Here is a 19,029-nt window from a genome sequence, read left to right as displayed (position 1 = left end):
GCACATATGCTGCTCTCCCCGATCCAACCAAAACAAACCCCAGCGTGCAGTCCCGAATTGCAACGAACGAAATGGCATAGATGCCCTAGCGGCAACTGCTAGCAAAAGACTAAGTTTTCACTCTAATGGCATATAACATATCCCACCAGAATGAAAACAATGGGAACCTTCTCTGGTTACACCTCCGAGGCTTCTACAATTTGCAAGCCATACGGATGCTGAGACTAAGGAAGATGAGGGAATTCTACAATTTACAATTCACGTCACATCTGCTCAGCGCGGTAAAGTTCCAACGAGACTGGTTCCCTTCATACTCCACACAGAGTAAATGTAAATCAAAAATGAATAACCATTTTCAATTTCGTTGCAAAACGAAAATACAGCCGAACCATATTCCAGTCCAATCAGAGAGTGCTGCAAGCACCTCTACCGGTTTCGAAACTTATTAGTCTCTCATCAGGAGGCACATATGCTGCTCTCCCCGATCCAACCAAAACAAACCCCAGCGTGCAGTCCCGAATTGCAACGAACGAAATGGCATAGATGCCCTAGCGGCAACTGCTAGCAAAAGACTAAGTTTTCACTCTAATGGCATATAACATATCCCACCAGAATGAAAACAATGGGAACCTTCTCTGGTTACACCTCCGAGGCTTCTACAATTTGCAAGCCATACGGATGCTGAGACTAAGGAAGATGAGGGAATTCTACAATTTACAATTCACGTCACATCTGCTCAGCGCGGTAAAGTTCCAACGAGACTGGTTCCCTTCATACTCCACACAGAGTAAATGTAAATCAAAAATGAATAACCATTTTCAATTTCGTTGCAAAACGAAAATACAGCCGAACCATATTCCAGTCCAATCAGAGAGTGCTGCAAGCACCTCTACCGGTTTCGAAACTTATTAGTCTCTCATCAGGAGGCACATATGCTGCTCTCCCCGATCCAACCAAAACAAACCCCAGCGTGCAGTCCCGAATTGCAACGAACGAAATGGCATAGATGCCCTAGCGGCAACTGCTAGCAAAAGACTAAGTTTTCACTCTAATGGCATATAACATATCCCACCAGAATGAAAACAATGGGAACCTTCTCTGGTTACACCTCCGAGGCTTCTACAATTTGCAAGCCATACGGATGCTGAGACTAAGGAAGATGAGGGAATTCTACAATTTACAATTCACGTCACATCTGCTCAGCGCGGTAAAGTTCCAACGAGACTGGTTCCCTTCATACTCCACACAGAGTAAATGTAAATCAAAAATGAATAACCATTTTCAATTTCGTTGCAAAACGAAAATACAGCCGAACCATATTCCAGTCCAATCAGAGAGTGCTGCAAGCACCTCTACCGGTTTCGAAACTTATTAGTCTCTCATCAGGAGGCACATATGCTGCTCTCCCCGATCCAACCAAAACAAACCCCAGCGTGCAGTCCCGAATTGCAACGAACGAAATGGCATAGATGCCCTAGCGGCAACTGCTAGCAAAAGACTAAGTTTTCACTCTAATGGCATATAACATATCCCACCAGAATGAAAACAATGGGAACCTTCTCTGGTTACACCTCCGAGGCTTCTACAATTTGCAAGCCATACGGATGCTGAGACTAAGGAAGATGAGGGAATTCTACAATTTACAATTCACGTCACATCTGCTCAGCGCGGTAAAGTTCCAACGAGACTGGTTCCCTTCATACTCCACACAGAGTAAATGTAAATCAAAAATGAATAACCATTTTCAATTTCGTTGCAAAACGAAAATACAGCCGAACCATATTCCAGTCCAATCAGAGAGTGCTGCAAGCACCTCTACCGGTTTCGAAACTTATTAGTCTCTCATCAGGAGGCACATATGCTGCTCTCCCCGATCCAACCAAAACAAACCCCAGCGTGCAGTCCCGAATTGCAACGAACGAAATGGCATAGATGCCCTAGCGGCAACTGCTAGCAAAAGACTAAGTTTTCACTCTAATGGCATATAACATATCCCACCAGAATGAAAACAATGGGAACCTTCTCTGGTTACACCTCCGAGGCTTCTACAATTTGCAAGCCATACGGATGCTGAGACTAAGGAAGATGAGGGAATTCTACAATTTACAATTCACGTCACATCTGCTCAGCGCGGTAAAGTTCCAACGAGACTGGTTCCCTTCATACTCCACACAGAGTAAATGTAAATCAAAAATGAATAACCATTTTCAATTTCGTTGCAAAACGAAAATACAGCCGAACCATATTCCAGTCCAATCAGAGAGTGCTGCAAGTGCACACAGTAGTAAAAAAATATGAAAAAAATATTTTTAAAAAACGCTTTTCTTTGGTTACGAGTGACTAAAATTAAACATATAAAAAAATCAACCAAAAAGCAAAAAATAAAAAAAATTTAAAAAATCCAACACATTCGTTAAAGAAAAGCGTAGCGCGTCTTCATCGAGTAAACGGTTTTCGCACCACGCTTTTCTTTAACGAATGTGTTAGATTTTTTCAATTTTTTTTTTATTTTTTACTTTTTGGTTGATTTTCAACGAAAATTTTTCGTTTATAAATTTGCAAAAGTTTGTGTGTTATTGCGTTGCCGCTCCTGCAATACTTAGAGCAGATGTATCGATGGATTCTTATGTAGTTTTGTCTTCTGAATCCAAATCTGAAAACGGCATTTCGATATCTCTAACCGTCTTTGAGATAATCGACCTCAAAATCTAAAATGTGACGTCACAATCCGGTTATTTTCTACCAGCCACTAAACGTCAGCTGAAATCTTTGATTAGGAAGTAGGCCACTTTTTTAATCTGAATTTGTTCATCATCCAGCCTCAAAAGTCCACTGCTGAACATAGGCCTCCTCCCCTCGTTTCCAACCCCATCTATCCTGCGCCGCCCTCATCCAGTTTTTATTTACCTTTCTTAAGTCGTCAGTCCATCTTGTAGGCGGTCGACCGACGCTTCTCTTGTCTTCTCTTGGCCTCCATTCCAATAACCTCTTCGTCCATCGCCCATCTGTCATTCTGGCTACGTGTCCTGCCCATCTCCACTTCAACCTGGCTATCCTCTCGATGACGTCAGTCACCTTTGTTCTTCTCCTGATTTCTTCGTTTCTGATTTTGTCTCGCAGAGTTATTCCTAACATTGACCGCTCCATTCTTCTCTGCGTGACTCTTAGTTTGGTAGCCGAGGCTTTAGTTAAGGTAAGTGTTTCTGATCCGTACGTCAAGACTGGGAGGACGCACTGATCGAATACCTTTCTCTTTAGACATGTGGGTAACTCACTTTTAAAAGTTTCTCTCAGTTTTCCAAATGCTGCCCACCCAAGACCGATTCTTCTCTTCAGCTCATGAGTCTGGTTATCCCTGCCAATCGTAATTTCATGTCCCAGGTATTTATATCTATCTACGAGTTCTATTTCCTTCCCACCAATACTGATGTTCTGGTTGGGTACCAAATTTGTCATTATTTTTGTTTTCGAGATGTTTATATTTAAACCTACATTTTCTGTAGCTACAACGAGTTCTTGTACCATCTCTCTTGCCATACCTAGATCCTCAGCTACTATGACTATATCATCGGCGAAACGTAAGTTGTTTAGGTATTCTCCATCTATTTTTATTCCCTTTGTCATCCAATCCAAACTCTTGAAAGCATGTTCTAAGACCGTATTAAAAAGTTTAGGTGACATTGGGTCTCCTTGTCTAACCCCCCGTTCTATTTTTATGCGATTACTGTTAGTATGTAATTTGACAGTGGTTGTTGCCTGTAAGTATATTTTGTGTAATAATTTTGTATACCTATAATCTAGCCTGCATTCTTTAAGCGCCTGTAATATTTTGCTAAGTTCAACTGTGTCAAAGGCTTTATGAAAATCGATAAAAAGTAGAACTAGGGGTTTATTGTATTCCACTACTTTCTCTATCAGGGTTTTTATACTTTGTAGATGGTCATTTGTTCCGTAATTTTTTCGGAATCCTGCCTGTTCTCTTGGTTGATAAGTCTCTAACTTTCTATCCATTCTCTTAACTATTATTCGCGTAAATAGCTTATATAAATGGCTGAGGAGGCTAATCGGTCTGTAATTCTCTAAATTGGCTTTGTCTCCTGCTTTGTGTAATAGAATCATAGTAGCGTTGTTCCAGTCTGTTGGAATATTGGCGTTGTGAAGGCAGATATTGAAAAGTTGTTTAATTTTTTCAAGTAGTATATTTCCTCCAATTTTTAGTGCTTCTGATACTATTCCATCTTCACCTGGGGTTCGATTATTTTTCATTTTCTTCAGAGCCTCTTTGATTTCTGATTTTGTTATATCGGGCATTAAATCCGATCCTTGATTTAATACCCCAGTTTTTACTGTAATTGGAGGTTGCGCATTGTCATCTTTTTTTCTTGATTTGTATAACTCTGTGTAGAACTCTTCGACTATTGTTAATATTTCATCTCTGTTTGTAGTTTCTTTTCCAGTTCTGTTTCTTAGTTTGTTGATTTCTATTTTTCCTTTTTGTACACTTACGTTCTTCAAAACTTTCATGTTCTTATTTTGCTCTATTGCTTGTTTTGTTTTTTCTACATTGTAGTTTCTTATGTCTTTTCTTATTGACTTTGTGATAGTCTTATTTATTTCATTTAGCGCTTCTTTGCTGGAACTTGTATCTCCTTTCATCTGTCGTCTTAGTTCTATAAGGGTTTTAGTAGGTTGACTTAGTTTTTCATCTTTTTGGTTTGTTGGACAGTATTTAGTTTGAGCCTGTTGTATTGTGGTGATTATTTGCTTGTTCAGTATATTAATGTCTGTTGTTGTTGTATCTTTCAATGTATCATTAATATATTTTTCGAACTCCTGAATATTAGTTGGTTTTACCCATTTCTTTGTGTGTTTCTTATTTATCATTTTGAGTCTTTCCTTTTCGATCGATATCGTTATTTTAGCTCTTACTAACCTGTGATCACTGCTTGTGCTGAACTGGTTTAACACATTTACGTCTTTAAATAATTCTTTTTTATTTGTTAAGAAATAGTCGATTTCGTTCCTTGTTTTTCCATCTGGACTTTTCCAGGTCCATCTTCTGTGTTTTTTCTTTTTAAAGAAGCTGTTCATTTGATAGAGATTGTTTTCCAAAAGAAAAGTTAACAGTTGTTTGCCTCTATCATTTCTGCCTTCGCTTCCAAAATTTCCCAATATTATTTCAGAGGGGTCTTCCTTGGTACCTATTTTGGCGTTGAAATCACCGCCTATTATTAAGAAGTGGCCAGGATTTTCCTTGATTGCACAGGATATTTGGTCGTAGAATATTTGGACTTCTTCATCTGAATGGCCTGTAGTAGGTGCGTATACTTGAATGAACTTTAGGATATATCTGGTGCTCATTTTGATGTTTAAGTAGACCACCCTTGTTGATATTTGGTTTATTGACACAATTCTGTTCGCAATTCTTTTGTGAACAAAGAAGCCGACTCCTCCGACTGTCGATTCCTCTTCTCCTTTGTAGTACCACAGATGGCCTGATGGGAGTGAGATAAGATTCTCTCCTTTTTTTCTAACTTCGCTGATACCCACAATATCCCAATTCACTTTTGAAAGTTCTTCCTCCATTTCTTCGAACCTTTCTTCGGTAGAGAGCGACCGAGCATTATATGTGGCGATGTTGAGGTTTATATTTTTGACGCACTTTGAATAGGGTTGGTTTACACTGGTCGGGTTTGTGGCATTTAAACACCGTGCTTGCCTTGCATGTTGGTGAGTATTCATATTTATTCCCACGAGTAGCTGGGGATCGTTGTCGATTCCTGTAGAGCCCCGCGTACAGGAACAAGGCTAATTTTCAATGGGATTTCGCCCGGTGTCCCAAGAGCATCGTTAGCGGCCGCGTGACGTGCGACCATTCAGTTTTTAGCACGATAGCTTCCACCTTAACTTACGGATTTTTTGCATCTGGTTTTCTCCATATTTTGTTGGGTAAGATGGGGAGGGAAAAAGGTGTATATGGGAAGAATCTGTAGTAGAAAGAAATATAGTGACCCGTCTGCCTTCGGAAACCTAATCGCCATTCGGGGTCGGAAAAAAACAAGAGTTAGCCAAGAGAGGCTGATAGAAAAGATTAAAGACATTTCACTCAAGACAAGTTGAAGAAGAGTAAAATGTGAAGGCCCTTATGATCCGCCAGGTGCGTTTCATAAGCGTATGAGTATTGGTACGCTTTGTGTTCCCGCTCATACTTCGGGGTGTTGACTACAGACTGTATGGCTCGTCCAGCATGCCATAGCATGGAGGATAAGGTTCACGTAATTTTACTATGTAGACACCCTAAACTCCATGGTCTGACATGATCTGAATTTGTTAAGCAAAGCAAATGTTATTATTTACATTTGAGTTTGATACCTCGTGAATGTGAAACTAAATTTTAAATTATTTAGCTATTAATAAAATATAAATGACATTTTATAGTGAATTTAATTATTATATAAAATAATATGTGTAATAAATGTATAAAGATACAATTTGAGTATATTTTTAAAGCAATAATACATATTATACTATATTAATAATGAATCACTAGAAACGATTATACAGTAGAGCGTCGATAATCCGAGCTAATTGGTACAGAGGTAGTTCGGATTATCAAATTGTTCGGATTATCGAACATATGTTCAAAATACATACAAAGCTCATAAACATAGTACATATGTATTTATTATGTACATACGTTTTAGTTACAAGGAATAAAACACCTGCATAATAAACAAAAATCCGCGCTCATATTTTGCCAATATTGTCATATTAATTCCAAAAATTCGGTCCGCGATCATCTTTTTTAATTTCATAATTTTTTTTGCGTTCGGATTAGCGATCGTTGGGATTACCAGGGTTTGGATTATCGACGCTCTACTGTATTTAAATTTGGTAAATTTTAACTCCACTCGACCAGCGCACGACCACATAACTCAAAACACAAGTACGCAAATACGGTTGCGTGAAGCGTGGCGCAAAGCCGTGGAATTTACGAGACTCGCTGGGTCTGTAGATCCAAGTAAAGTTCATCAGTAAAAAGTATCTTTATCATGTATGTATTATTTATTCTACAATATTGGAAAATTGTTATTTAAAATGTGGTTTGGAATAAAAAAGTATGTTTTGATAGATGAAATTACATCCTTCTAATGGAAAAAAATATTTGACGATTTTTCTCAAATTATGGATACCAACATCATTTTCAATTTAAATCTTGTATTTTTAATTTGACGAAGAAAAGTTATTCTTTATAAAAATCTCTTCTTGGTCTAAGATTTATGATGCAACCATCATGAATCAAATTTTATTAATTTTATACGAGGTATGTAAAAAAATATGAATTTCGAGTAAAGTTTATAGTTCACAACATTTAATTGAATGATATACTTGCACATTAAAACATAATTTTTAATTCTAAACAGCTTTTCGTAATAGTAATTTTCTATATTATTAATTTAAATACGTATATAAACAAAGATTTCGTTATGATAATGCTCGCATTTTCTGCTTGTTTTATAATGTTTAATTTTAGTCACTCCTAACTAAACAAAAGCGTTTCTTAAAAATATTTTTTCATATTTTTTTTTTATTTTTTACCTTTTAGTCTTACACTTTTCAAACATTAAAATATATCGTCATGTTTATTAAAATATGTATAAAATATATTATGATGTACCAACATGAAACGTAGTCGGAATCGGCAAAAAATTTGAAACTTTATTGTTTATTTATGAAGCATAACGTAAACAAGTAACGTAAAAAGTGAAATTATGTATAGTTCATATAATTAACTACAATCTGTAAAAGTTTCAAGTTTCTTCATTGTAAAAAACAAGAGAATTTAAGCATTTTCCGTTAAAATCGTTTTTTATTTAAACAATTAATAAACAAAAAAAATGTTTATTGACTATTCGTGTATTGTTCCCATGAATGCATATGTCTGCAAATTTTTAGTCATTTGCATTGAAGAAAAGGCAGTCAAATTAACGTCCAAAAATTTGACCCAAACGATTGAACTAAAGAAAAGCGTTTAATTAATTAATACGACAAAACGAATTCTCATGTTAATAAAATTGTAGCACAAAACGTCTCTACCGATGGCTTTTCTAAGACTACGATAAAAACACGAATTTTTTAATTCGGGTTTTGGTTGAAGTTTTGTTTCGTGTCGTATTGAAATTTGACACGAATAAACGCCGATTTATACCTATATAAACAAATATATGAGAGTTCAAAATTTGAAACTTTATTGTTTATTTATGAAGCGTAACGTAAACAATTAACCTAAAAAGTGAAATTATGTATAGCTCATATCATTAGCTACAATCCGTAAAAGTTTCAAGTTTCTACATTGTAAAAAACGAGAGAATTTAAGCATTTTCCATTAAAATCGTTTTTTTTACAATTAATACAACAGTTAATAAACATAAAAAACAATTTTATTGACTATTCATGTATTGTTCCCGCGAATGCATATGTCTGAAAATTTTCGTTCATTTGCATTGAAGAAAAGTAAATCAAATTAACGTCTAAAGTGACAAATTTAGTTCCTAGCGAACACCTAGCCATCCAAAATCAAGCGGTAGAATTGAAAGAAAAGTGCATATATCTCGGTCATGAAATCTGAATAAGTAAGGATAATTAGACCTGTGCATTTCAACGACGAATAACACCTGCTTGGGCGGCGTATGAAATAACACCGAAGACATTTGACCAATGCGTTCTTCCTATTATGACATACGGAGCAGAAACTCTCATGCTCACAAAAATAACTGCACTAAAAATGCGACTGGCACAAAGGCGCATAGAAAGATCGATTCTCGGCGTGACAAAAAAGACAAAATAAGTAACCAAGATCTAAGGAACCAAGACCTAAGGAACAGAACAGGTATCACTGATGTCGTCGAACGTATAGCCAAGCTGAAATGGAATTGAGCAGGTCACATAGCGAGACTAAAAGACTAAGATTGACCAGAAAACTAATTGACTGGAGCCCAAGAGAGGAAAAAGGCAGCAGAGGACGACCACCAACACGCTGGATGGACGACGAATATCCAAGAAATGACAACAAGATGCACATAACCGTGGAGAGTGGCGAAAAATGGGAGAGACCTTTGTCCTTTGGACAAAAGAGGTTGTATGATGATGATAGGAGCGACGGAATGGTAACCAAAACTAGGCACCAAATCTTTAAGACAAGACCGGATAGCTGCTCACTGTATGGCTCAGAGACGTAGATGACAAATAAAAGAATAAAAAACACTGGAAATGATGTCCCGGAGAAGAAGCCATAGATTAACACTAATAGACGGAGAGGCAGCGCTTAAAAATCTATTTGAATTTACTAAAGCTAAATTTTTTACAGATAATTACTGTGATTGTGTAGAGAAACATGCTGCGGTCGGTCAAGCGAAACGTAGAACAGGGGTTACTGAGAGGGTATCAAAGTTGCTTTCCTACGAAGGTAATTATTTCCATTTACTAAGGCTGAAAATCAGTACACACATTCTAAATTAAATATAAATAAAAGTTATTATAGTCGGTCAGCTGTATAACGGGACAGAGCCGGTCGGTCGGCCCCAATAGTTGATTGAGGAAATGAAGCATTTTGGCTAGCAATTTTTTCATCCAGCATGTATTTACTTGAAATTTTCACAGAAGGTAGCGAATAGTCCAAGGATAATTTTATATATCATGTCGCTATCATACCATAAAACCTTGGGGGTGGTTGCCACCCCATCTCGGGGGTGGGAATCTTTTATTACATTTTAACCATGTTATTCGATGGAAAAAGTGATTCTAAGAAAAAAATGCTTTTTACATTTTCTTCGTAAAACTAATATTTCTCGAGTTATTCGGTCTTGAAAATAACAGTTTTTCGACGAAAAAATCGACTTTTTTAGAGGGTTTTTTGAGAATAGCTCGAAAGATATTCTATATATTTTTTGCGACAAAAAGTTTCTTCAAAAATGATTTCGTAGGATGTTTAAAGAGCTATAAGACTGTGTAAATTAAATTCCGTAAGATCCCTTAGCTTTTAATTGGGGCGGGTTTAAAGGGCTCGAACAAGGGGGTGTTTGCTGGTAAATAGAGGTTTTAAACAGCTATATCTGGCTAAATATTCACTGTGATGAAAATCTATGTACAGGGTAATTTTAGTCATTAAAAAAGCTATAATTTAGTCGTTTACAATTTTTTTCGGATCTTCAGTATTTTCGGAGAAATTTTGAAGTAAAAGGTGAAAAATACCAAATTGCAAAAAATCAATTTTTCTTTAAACTCCAATTTTTACAAAATTAGGCATTTTAAATGTGTCAAACTCCTTAAGTGTATTGATAATATAAATATAAAAGGAACTGCAGAAAGGTGAAGACCAATTTTGAATTAGGAAGATAGTTAGGGGGTTGTTTTCACTGATTTTTTCGTCGAAAAACTGTTATTTTCAAGCGCGAATAACTCGAAAAATATTAGTTTTACGAAGAAAATCTAGAAAACATTTTTTCTTAGAATCACTTTTTCCATCGAATTGCATGGTTAGAATGTAATAAAAAATTCCCACCCCCGAGATGGGGTGGCAACCACCCCCAAGGTTTTACCGTATAATAGCGGCATGATATATAAAATGATCCTTGGACTATTCGCTACCTTCTGTGAAAATTTCAAGTAAATACATGCTGGATGAAAAAATTGCGAGCCAAAATGCTTCATTTTTTAATCGACTATTGGGGCCGACCGACCAGCTCTGTCCCGTCATACAGCTGACCGACTGTAATAACTTTTATTTATATTTAATTTAGAATGTGTGTACTGATTTTCAGCCTTAGTAAATGGAAATAATTACCTTCGTAGGAAAGCAACTTTGATACCCCCTCAGTAACCCCTGTTCTACGTTTCGCTTGACCGACCGCAGTATGTTTCTCTACACAATCGCAGTAATCAACTGTGAAAAATCTAGCTTTAGTAAATTCAAATAGATTTTTCAGCGCTGCCTCCTAGTCTAAAATGAACAGAGAGAGAAATGAACGAATTAGAGGACTAATAAATGCAAAGAAGACATTAAACGACGAAATAAAAAAAAAGAAAATAACTGTCATATGAACATAGGCAAAAAAATAAAAAAAAATATTTCTGCTGAGAATGTTGGCGACCATCATGGTAATCTTTACTTTGCAGACTGCTGCTCTGAAAAGATTTGTAGTTGTTGTGTTGAAACATATACGTACATTTTTCAGCCAGGAAATCCTCATTCCCCTTCTACTTTTCCCGTTAAAATTAGTTGCAGCATATCTCTCGTTGTTCGTCATGATTTGACCGAGGTATTCTATTTTGGCTGTTTTTATTGTGGTTAACACCCCTTTTTCTTTTTGTATTCTTAATAAAACATTCTGATTAGTAACTTGATCGGTATAAGACATCTTCAGGATTCGAAGATAAAGCCAAATTTCGAAAGCTCCAATTTTCTTGCAAGTGGCGCCTGTGAACGTCTAGGACTCACCTCGGTACAACAGTATAGAAACGATGTACCATTATAGTATCTAAGGTATTAATTAATCATGACATTTGAATAGCTTAGCCATTTTTTGAAATGCCGATCTTGCTTTCTCTATCCTATATTTGATTTCTAGGGAACGGTCCCAATATTGGTAAGTAATTTAACTGAGCGGCGACCGTGCTTCGGATGACACGTAAATTTGTCTATCCCGGCTACGTTAGTGATCATTAAGACATGTCAGAGGCTCCCGGTAACTCTAGACCTGAGCCAGAAGCTTATAGAAACTTCTTTTCTGACATGGAACCTATTTCCTGGGCTAAAAGTACTCAACTGTATTATTAACTAGTTTGTGAGAAGATGTGACAAAGTTGATTTCGATTACTTTTGAAACATTTGAGCTCATTCATGTTATATATAGAAATACATAAAAGATATTTACATTGTTGATAGCTTCAACATCGTCCCGTGGTCCATAGATCAGAGAAGTACCAGTATCTATAATAGTTTCACATCCATTTTGACATAGGTCTTGGTTGCCTACAGAAATACCTTGTGCAGTAACTTGCCAATTGGGTTTTTCCGTTACTGGTACATATGTAAAATCTCCTTCGTAGTATTTTGGATCCGATCCACCAAACAAAATTTCTCCTTTATCCCCATTGGCAGCTCTGAAAAATATTAAGTGATCAGAAACATCTGCTTAAATTTCTTTAATTCGTAATTGGACGTTAATAATCAACTATGTACACATTAAAACTTAAAAAAATCATAGAAAAATCCTTTATAAAAGATATACATATACAGATATACATCAATCTCAGAACCTTTTCGATATATAGAAATATCATCATCAGTGCTAGAACTGGTTGATCATATGCTGAGCCACCGAAAAAATACCTGAGTATAAAACCTTTAAATGGTATAAAAATGTGCTAAATTTCCGTTGTTTTTTAAAATTATTCTAAACGATAGATAAAATTGAGTAAAAGGGCAACACGGGTTCTGGGTATTTTCACATGTAAAATCCCATAAGAAATCGCTATGGTCCATTCTGGTCATTTTTGACTCTTTTTGTGGTGGAGGATCGAAGACTCATGTATTCCTCTGCACGTCTGAAGTACTGCAGTTAGCGTGTCTCTTATGACGTCTGTACGTCACAGGTACCCCTCTGTGGTTGTTTATGTCTTTTGCTAGCGTGTCTCTGATGACGTCTGTACGACTCTGGTACCCCTCTGTGGTTGTAATACCTGGGTATAAAACCTTTAAATGGAATAAAAATGTGCTGAATTTCCGTTGTTTTTTAAAATTATTCTAAACGCTAGATAAAATTGAGTAAAATGGCAACACGAGTTCTGGATATTTTCACATGTAAAATCCCATAAGAAATCGCTATGGTCCATTCTGGTCATTTTTGACTCTTTTTGTGGTGGAGGATCGAAGACTCATGTGTCCCTCTGCACGTCTGAAGTACTGCAGTTAGCGTGTCTCTGATGACATCTGTACGTCTCAGGTACCCCTCTAAGCCTTCTCGCCTCCACCACAAAAAGAGTAAAAAATGACCAGAATGGACCTTAGCGATTTCTTATGGGATTTTACATGGGAAAATATCCAGAACCCGTGTTGCCCTTTTACTAAATTGATAAAGATATGGCTCTTAGGCACCGCATGACTCCCCCATCACATGGGTTGCTGAACAGGTGGATTTGTCTTTACATTAGGAACGTTAGATAGCATCTCTAAATTCTTTCTTTCTGGATTAAAACTTATGCGAATAAGAGGTCCCACCTGTAGACGTATCAGAGAAGTATATCAACTAAAAAAGTAGAACAATTTTATGCGGGGACTTTAACATTGATTATGCTTCTGCTTGTGCTACACAAATATCCTTGGTCAACATATTTGAATCGTATGGTCTAACAAAGCACGTTGATTCTCCTACAAGGATTACAAAAACTTCATCTACCATAATTGATTTTACTGTCTCATATTTCTCACCCTTTGATGTCCACTCTACAATTATTAATGCTGGACTATCTGATCATGAAGCAGTTTATACGAAGCTTAATATCTTGAGCAAACCCTCCTCGAAAACCCGACGTTTAGGCAGGATTTTTTCCACCCGGAACTTTCGTAAATTCCAAAATGTATGCTTAACCTCTGAGTGGCGTTTTCCTGCTGTGGACGTGGATAATAATTTCAGTGATTTTTTAGATAAGATTGTCTTCAATAATGCATTAACTTTATCATTATGTTAATCATTATCTTCAATAATGCATTTCCTTTAATGGCAATTAAGCCAAAACATCGCAAACCCTGGACTACTAAAGGTATCCGAATATCTTTCAAGAATATGCGTTCTCTTCTCTATATCAAGAAATTTACTACCAACGTCTCTATCACTGAATATATCATCAAGTACAGGGCAACCTATCTTAAACTTATAAAATCAGCTAAAAAAGTCTACTACCAAAACCGTCTGGGAAGCTCTAAAAGTGTTGCAAAAGAAACTTGATCCATAATAAACGATCTTCGAAATAAAACCCACACTGCTCAAACAGTTTCCCTTCCAGACCCTGAAAATCTAAATGAATACTTTGTTAATGTGAGTAAAAATATTACGTCAACTATTTTGCCACAACAATATCCCATTTCCTATCTCCCTAATTCAAGACAGGTCTCGAATTCATTCTTTATAAAACCAGTCAATAAATCTGAACTGATCCAAACAATAAATAGTATCAAAAGCAAATCTTCCTGTAGTACTGATGGTCTATCAATAAAAAATTTTTCTACTCTTCCAGAAAATGTGTTAGAAGTCCTCATCTCACTAATTAATGATTCTTTTGAGAAAGGTAAATTTCCAGAGTGCCTGAAGACAGCCATCATTATTCCTCTTCATAAGGGTGGTGAAATATCTAATACCTGCAATTATAGACCTATTGCACTAATACCGGTACTCTCCAAAATTATTGAGAGACTCATAAAAGCCCGACTTATGTACTTTCTAGTTGAAAACAACATTTTATCACAAAATCAGTTCGGCTTTTTAAATAATAAATGCACCACTGATGCCATGTTTTCTGTACTACATGAGGTTTATCAAGCACTGAATAATAATCTTCACACTGCCACCATTTTTTGTGTTTACGCCAAAATTTTTGATTGTGTAAATCACAACATTTTGATAAAAAAACTAAATTTTTACGGAATTCGAATTATTTCTTTAGATTGGTTCCAATCTTACTTATATGATGGGGAACAACTGGTTAGAGCAAATGATACAGACTCTAGTCTCAAAAACATTGTATGTGGGGTACCTCCAGATTCAGTATTGGGTCCTCTACTTTTCCTTATCTTTATTAATGACATCACTAGTTTAAAAATCGATGGAAAAATCTTTCTTTTTGCTGATGATACCAGTATCACGTGGAGCAACTCAAACATTGCAACTCTTCGTGCTACTATAACTTCTGATCTACTTACAATAAAAACCTGGTCTGACTCTAATTTACTCTCATTTAACGTAGATAAAACAGTAGCATTGTCTTATAAAGTAGCTCTTCAACCCTTACCTCTTAATAACAGCCAGATCAGTACCGTTGATTCTGTAAAATTTCTTGGTATTTTTTTAGACAGCAACCTTAAATGGTCCCTCCATATCGATTTGTTAAGAAAGAAACTATCTTCAGCTTGCTATGCTATAAGATCTGTTTCGAATGAACTCAATCTAGATTTTTCCAAAATAGCATATTTTTCTTTGTTCAAGTCGCATCTTCGTTATGGTCTTCCTTTTTGGGGTTCTGGTACAGCTGCCCAATTCGATGTTATTTTCAAATTACAAAAAAGAGCAATAAGATATCTGTTTGGCCTCAGAAGAACAACACATTGCAGAAGTTACTTCAAAGATCACGGAATTCTAACCCTTCCATCTTTGTATATTTTAGAAACTGTTTGCTTAATTCGTAAACATCTACATGTCTTTCCACCAAGACCTAACCATGACTACTTCACGAGAAATTCTACGTTTAACGTCTATTTGCCAACCCAGTCCTCGGAGTTAGTAAAGAAATCTATATTATACTCCGCAAAAAAACTTTACAACCATCTTCCTCTACAAATTAAATCTGCAGAATCTTTCCCCAAATTCCGTAAACTGACAAAAGCCGACCTTTGTGAAAGACCATATTATTCAGTAGAAGATTTTCTTACTCAATAACTAAGAAATTACAGTACCTACCCTTTGCACAAGTAGTATTTTTATTATCTATATTTGGGTGTCCTATGCAGCAACTTTACTTTTAAAACTTTTTTTATTAATTACTAGGTAGACTATGCATTTGCAATTTATTTTAAATTTTGCAATTGATTATTTGTGTTCATTCACCTTCATTTGTAGTCAACTTCATTATTGTTATCATTATTTTAAATATTTGACGATTTATGTAATTTTAGTAAATTGGATTGTTATTGTTTTGTTTTCTTTACTTGTACCTATAAGCTTTGTCGATAAAATTGTACAATGTTTTATGACAATAAAGCATATTTCTATTCTATTCTAAAACTGTTACTGTCACAGTGTTGTGTATTTGACAAACTCGTCCGATACATCTAAAGGTGGAAAACAATCAATATAATATTATAAATTTATACGTTTGTAGCGCAATACGTTTTTCCGGTTATAAGTGCACTCACCACTGTATAAGTTTTGTATACTTACTGACTCAGATAAAACGAAAACACTGGTTTGTCCAGTAACCCTTGTTTAACCATATTTTCAAGAACTGTAGTTTTTTGACGTGGGTAAGATAATCCTAAAATACCATCGTATACTTCGCCCAATGAGAAACTGAGTGAAGTTCCTTCACCGAAGATTTGATTCTTTACCACAATTCCGCCAACCTGAAAGAACAATATCTAATCTTATAAAAGCCCAATGCAACAAGTCACTCAGGCTGTCCGGGATATTTGTCGATATGTAAACATTAAATGACGTTTAACAAACTTTGATAACAACAATGATATTTTCATATAAAGTTACAACAAACTCCTTTAGATTGACGTCATTAAAAAACTGCCGAGATCTTCGTGGCTATTTATTTTATACGTTGATCGTGAGTTCGAATCCCTACCAGTGAGAATTTTTTTTATTTTTTAAATTCCTAACTTATTATCTTTTGATATTTAAAATCTTATAAATATTAAAAAATCAATCGAATTAACATGAAATAAGTAACCGGTGTATATTTTCCATATTTACTTCATATTTACCACAGCGTGTAATTTTTAAAGCAAATACCATCTTACCGCTGCCCAAAAGCCCAAGATAATAATGATAATGAATAAACATAAAATTATAATGAATAAAATAGAGTAAATTAAAATAGTTAATTTTCTTTCATTCGTCACAAACCAGCAGTCTTATTTCTACAATATAGTAATAATCAAGATTAAGTACAGTGGAACCCCGATAACCCGGAAGTCCGGCTAACCCGGACCGATTTTCAGCAGACAAACATTTCAACAGTAAAAATGTATGTAATATAATATTTGAGAGATAATGTGTACTTGTGTAATTTGAACTATACGATAGTAAAAATGACTCATGGCACACGGCGGCGGAGCAGAGCGACGTTAATTGTCTCGGTTTATCGGAAACAACAGGCACTTGTTGTAGTATTCCTTTATTTATTTCAAACTGTTTTAGCATTGTTTAAAAAAGACTAAATGATTATTTAAAAAATTATTTTAAACAATGGTCTTAGTTTTCACTGTTCGTAAATAACAAAAGATCGTTCCGATTTTGACTGTATTGTGTGTAGTACAGTCTTGTGTTGTTCGTTTCCGTTTGGTTAGGTTTGTATTTGCGTGTTTTTAGTAATTCAGATGTGTAGGTACTGTGCTGTGCATAGATATATTTCATGTTATTTCAATTATAACGGAGTTTATCTGTAAGTATACTGTGTTTTATTAATTTTTACCATATTCTTCGGCTAACCCGGATTTTCGATAACCCGGATCGGCCGCGGTCCCGATTAATCCGAGTTATCGAGGTTCCACTGTAATTAAAGATAATAGTTATAAGATTATAACGAAAATCAAAATAATGAATAAATTCTATATTCTATATAATATTTTTATTCAATATTATGTTACATTATACAGGGTGTCCCGAAAAGATTGGTCATAAATTATACCACACATTCTGGAGTCAAAAATAGTTCGATTGAACCTAACTTACCTTAGTACAAATGTGCTCATAAAAAAGTCACAGCCCTTTGAAGTTACAAAAGAAAATCGAATTTTTTCAATATAGCGAAAACTATTAAAGATTTTTTATTGAAAATGGACATGTATCATTCTTATGGCAGGATCATCTTAAAACAAAATTATAGTGAGATTTGTTCACCACATAAAAATTTTATGGGCGTTTTGATCCCTTAAACCCAACCCCCCCCCCAAACTTTTGTGTACGTTCCAATTAATTCATTATTGTGGTATCATTAGTTAAACACAACGTTTTTAAAACTTTTTTGCCGCATAGTATTTTTTCGCTAAGCGAGTTTATATCGAGATGCGGTTTCTTTTTTAATATATTTACATAAAAATTGTATGGGAGTTTTGTTCCTTTAAACCCCCCAAATGTTTCTGTACGTTCCAATATTCCAATTAAACTATTATTTTGGTACCATTAAATAGACACAGTGTTTTTAAAACTTTTTTGCCGTTACTCTTTTTGGGATAAGTCACCTTTTATCGAGATGTCACCTTTTTTAAAATATTCCTAATATAAAAATGTAAATTATAAATACATTTTCAGATTATTAACAGGTCTCTATAATCGTACTTAACCATATACAAATATGTGGTGGATTAGATAAATATTCAATATATCTCGATAAACACTGGCTTATCGAAAAAGTCTTAAGAGGCAAAAATGTTTTAAAAACAGTGTGTTTAACTAATGGTGCCACACTAATAATTAAATTGGAACGTACACAAAAGTTTGGGGGGTTTAAGCGAACAAACCCCCCATAAAATTTTTATGGGGTACACAAATTTCACTTTAATTTTTATTTAAGATTCTGCTGCCATAAAAATGCCACCTGTCCATTTTCAATGAAAAATCTCTAAGAGTTTTCGATATATGGAAAAAAACTATTTTTATTTTGTAGATTCAAAGGGCTGTAACTTTTTTTGTGTGCACTATTGTAAATAGGTAAGTGAGGTTTAATCAACCTATTTTTGGCCCCAGAATCTGTGTTATAATTTATGACCAATCTTTTTGGGACACCCTGTGTATTATGTTGATACACAAGCCGGACACCCTCAAAAAAGCGCTTAGTTTTCGAGATACTGACCACGGAGGGGTGAATGGCTAATTTTATTCATGCTGTTTATTTTCGAGGGTGCTGAAAACGAAAATGAAGTTTATTTTAAATTTTATGTGGGGGAACATTGTCAAAATCGTAATTTTAACCTAACAATAAAAAAAATGAAATCACGTTTTTTTGCGTTGACAACGCTACAACTCTGTT

General features: G+C 35.3%; 1 protein-coding gene across 1 annotated transcript in view; it reads right to left on the bottom strand.

The window, feature by feature from the left end:
* LOC126892054 (uncharacterized) overlaps nucleotides 1-19,029 on the bottom strand; it is a 46,926-nt gene that overhangs the window by 15,125 nt on the left and 12,772 nt on the right. The window contains 2 exon segments of the mRNA XM_050661487.1: nucleotides 11,934-12,162; nucleotides 16,212-16,393. Coding sequence (XP_050517444.1) covers nucleotides 11,934-12,162; nucleotides 16,212-16,393 — 411 coding nt within the window.

Source organism: Diabrotica virgifera, chromosome 9, assembly GCF_917563875.1.
Source record: "Diabrotica virgifera virgifera chromosome 9, PGI_DIABVI_V3a".
Classification (NCBI taxonomy): domain Eukaryota; kingdom Metazoa; phylum Arthropoda; class Insecta; order Coleoptera; family Chrysomelidae; genus Diabrotica; species Diabrotica virgifera.
Note: the sequence above shows the minus strand (reverse complement) of the source record. Positions and strands in the feature narration are given on the sequence as shown.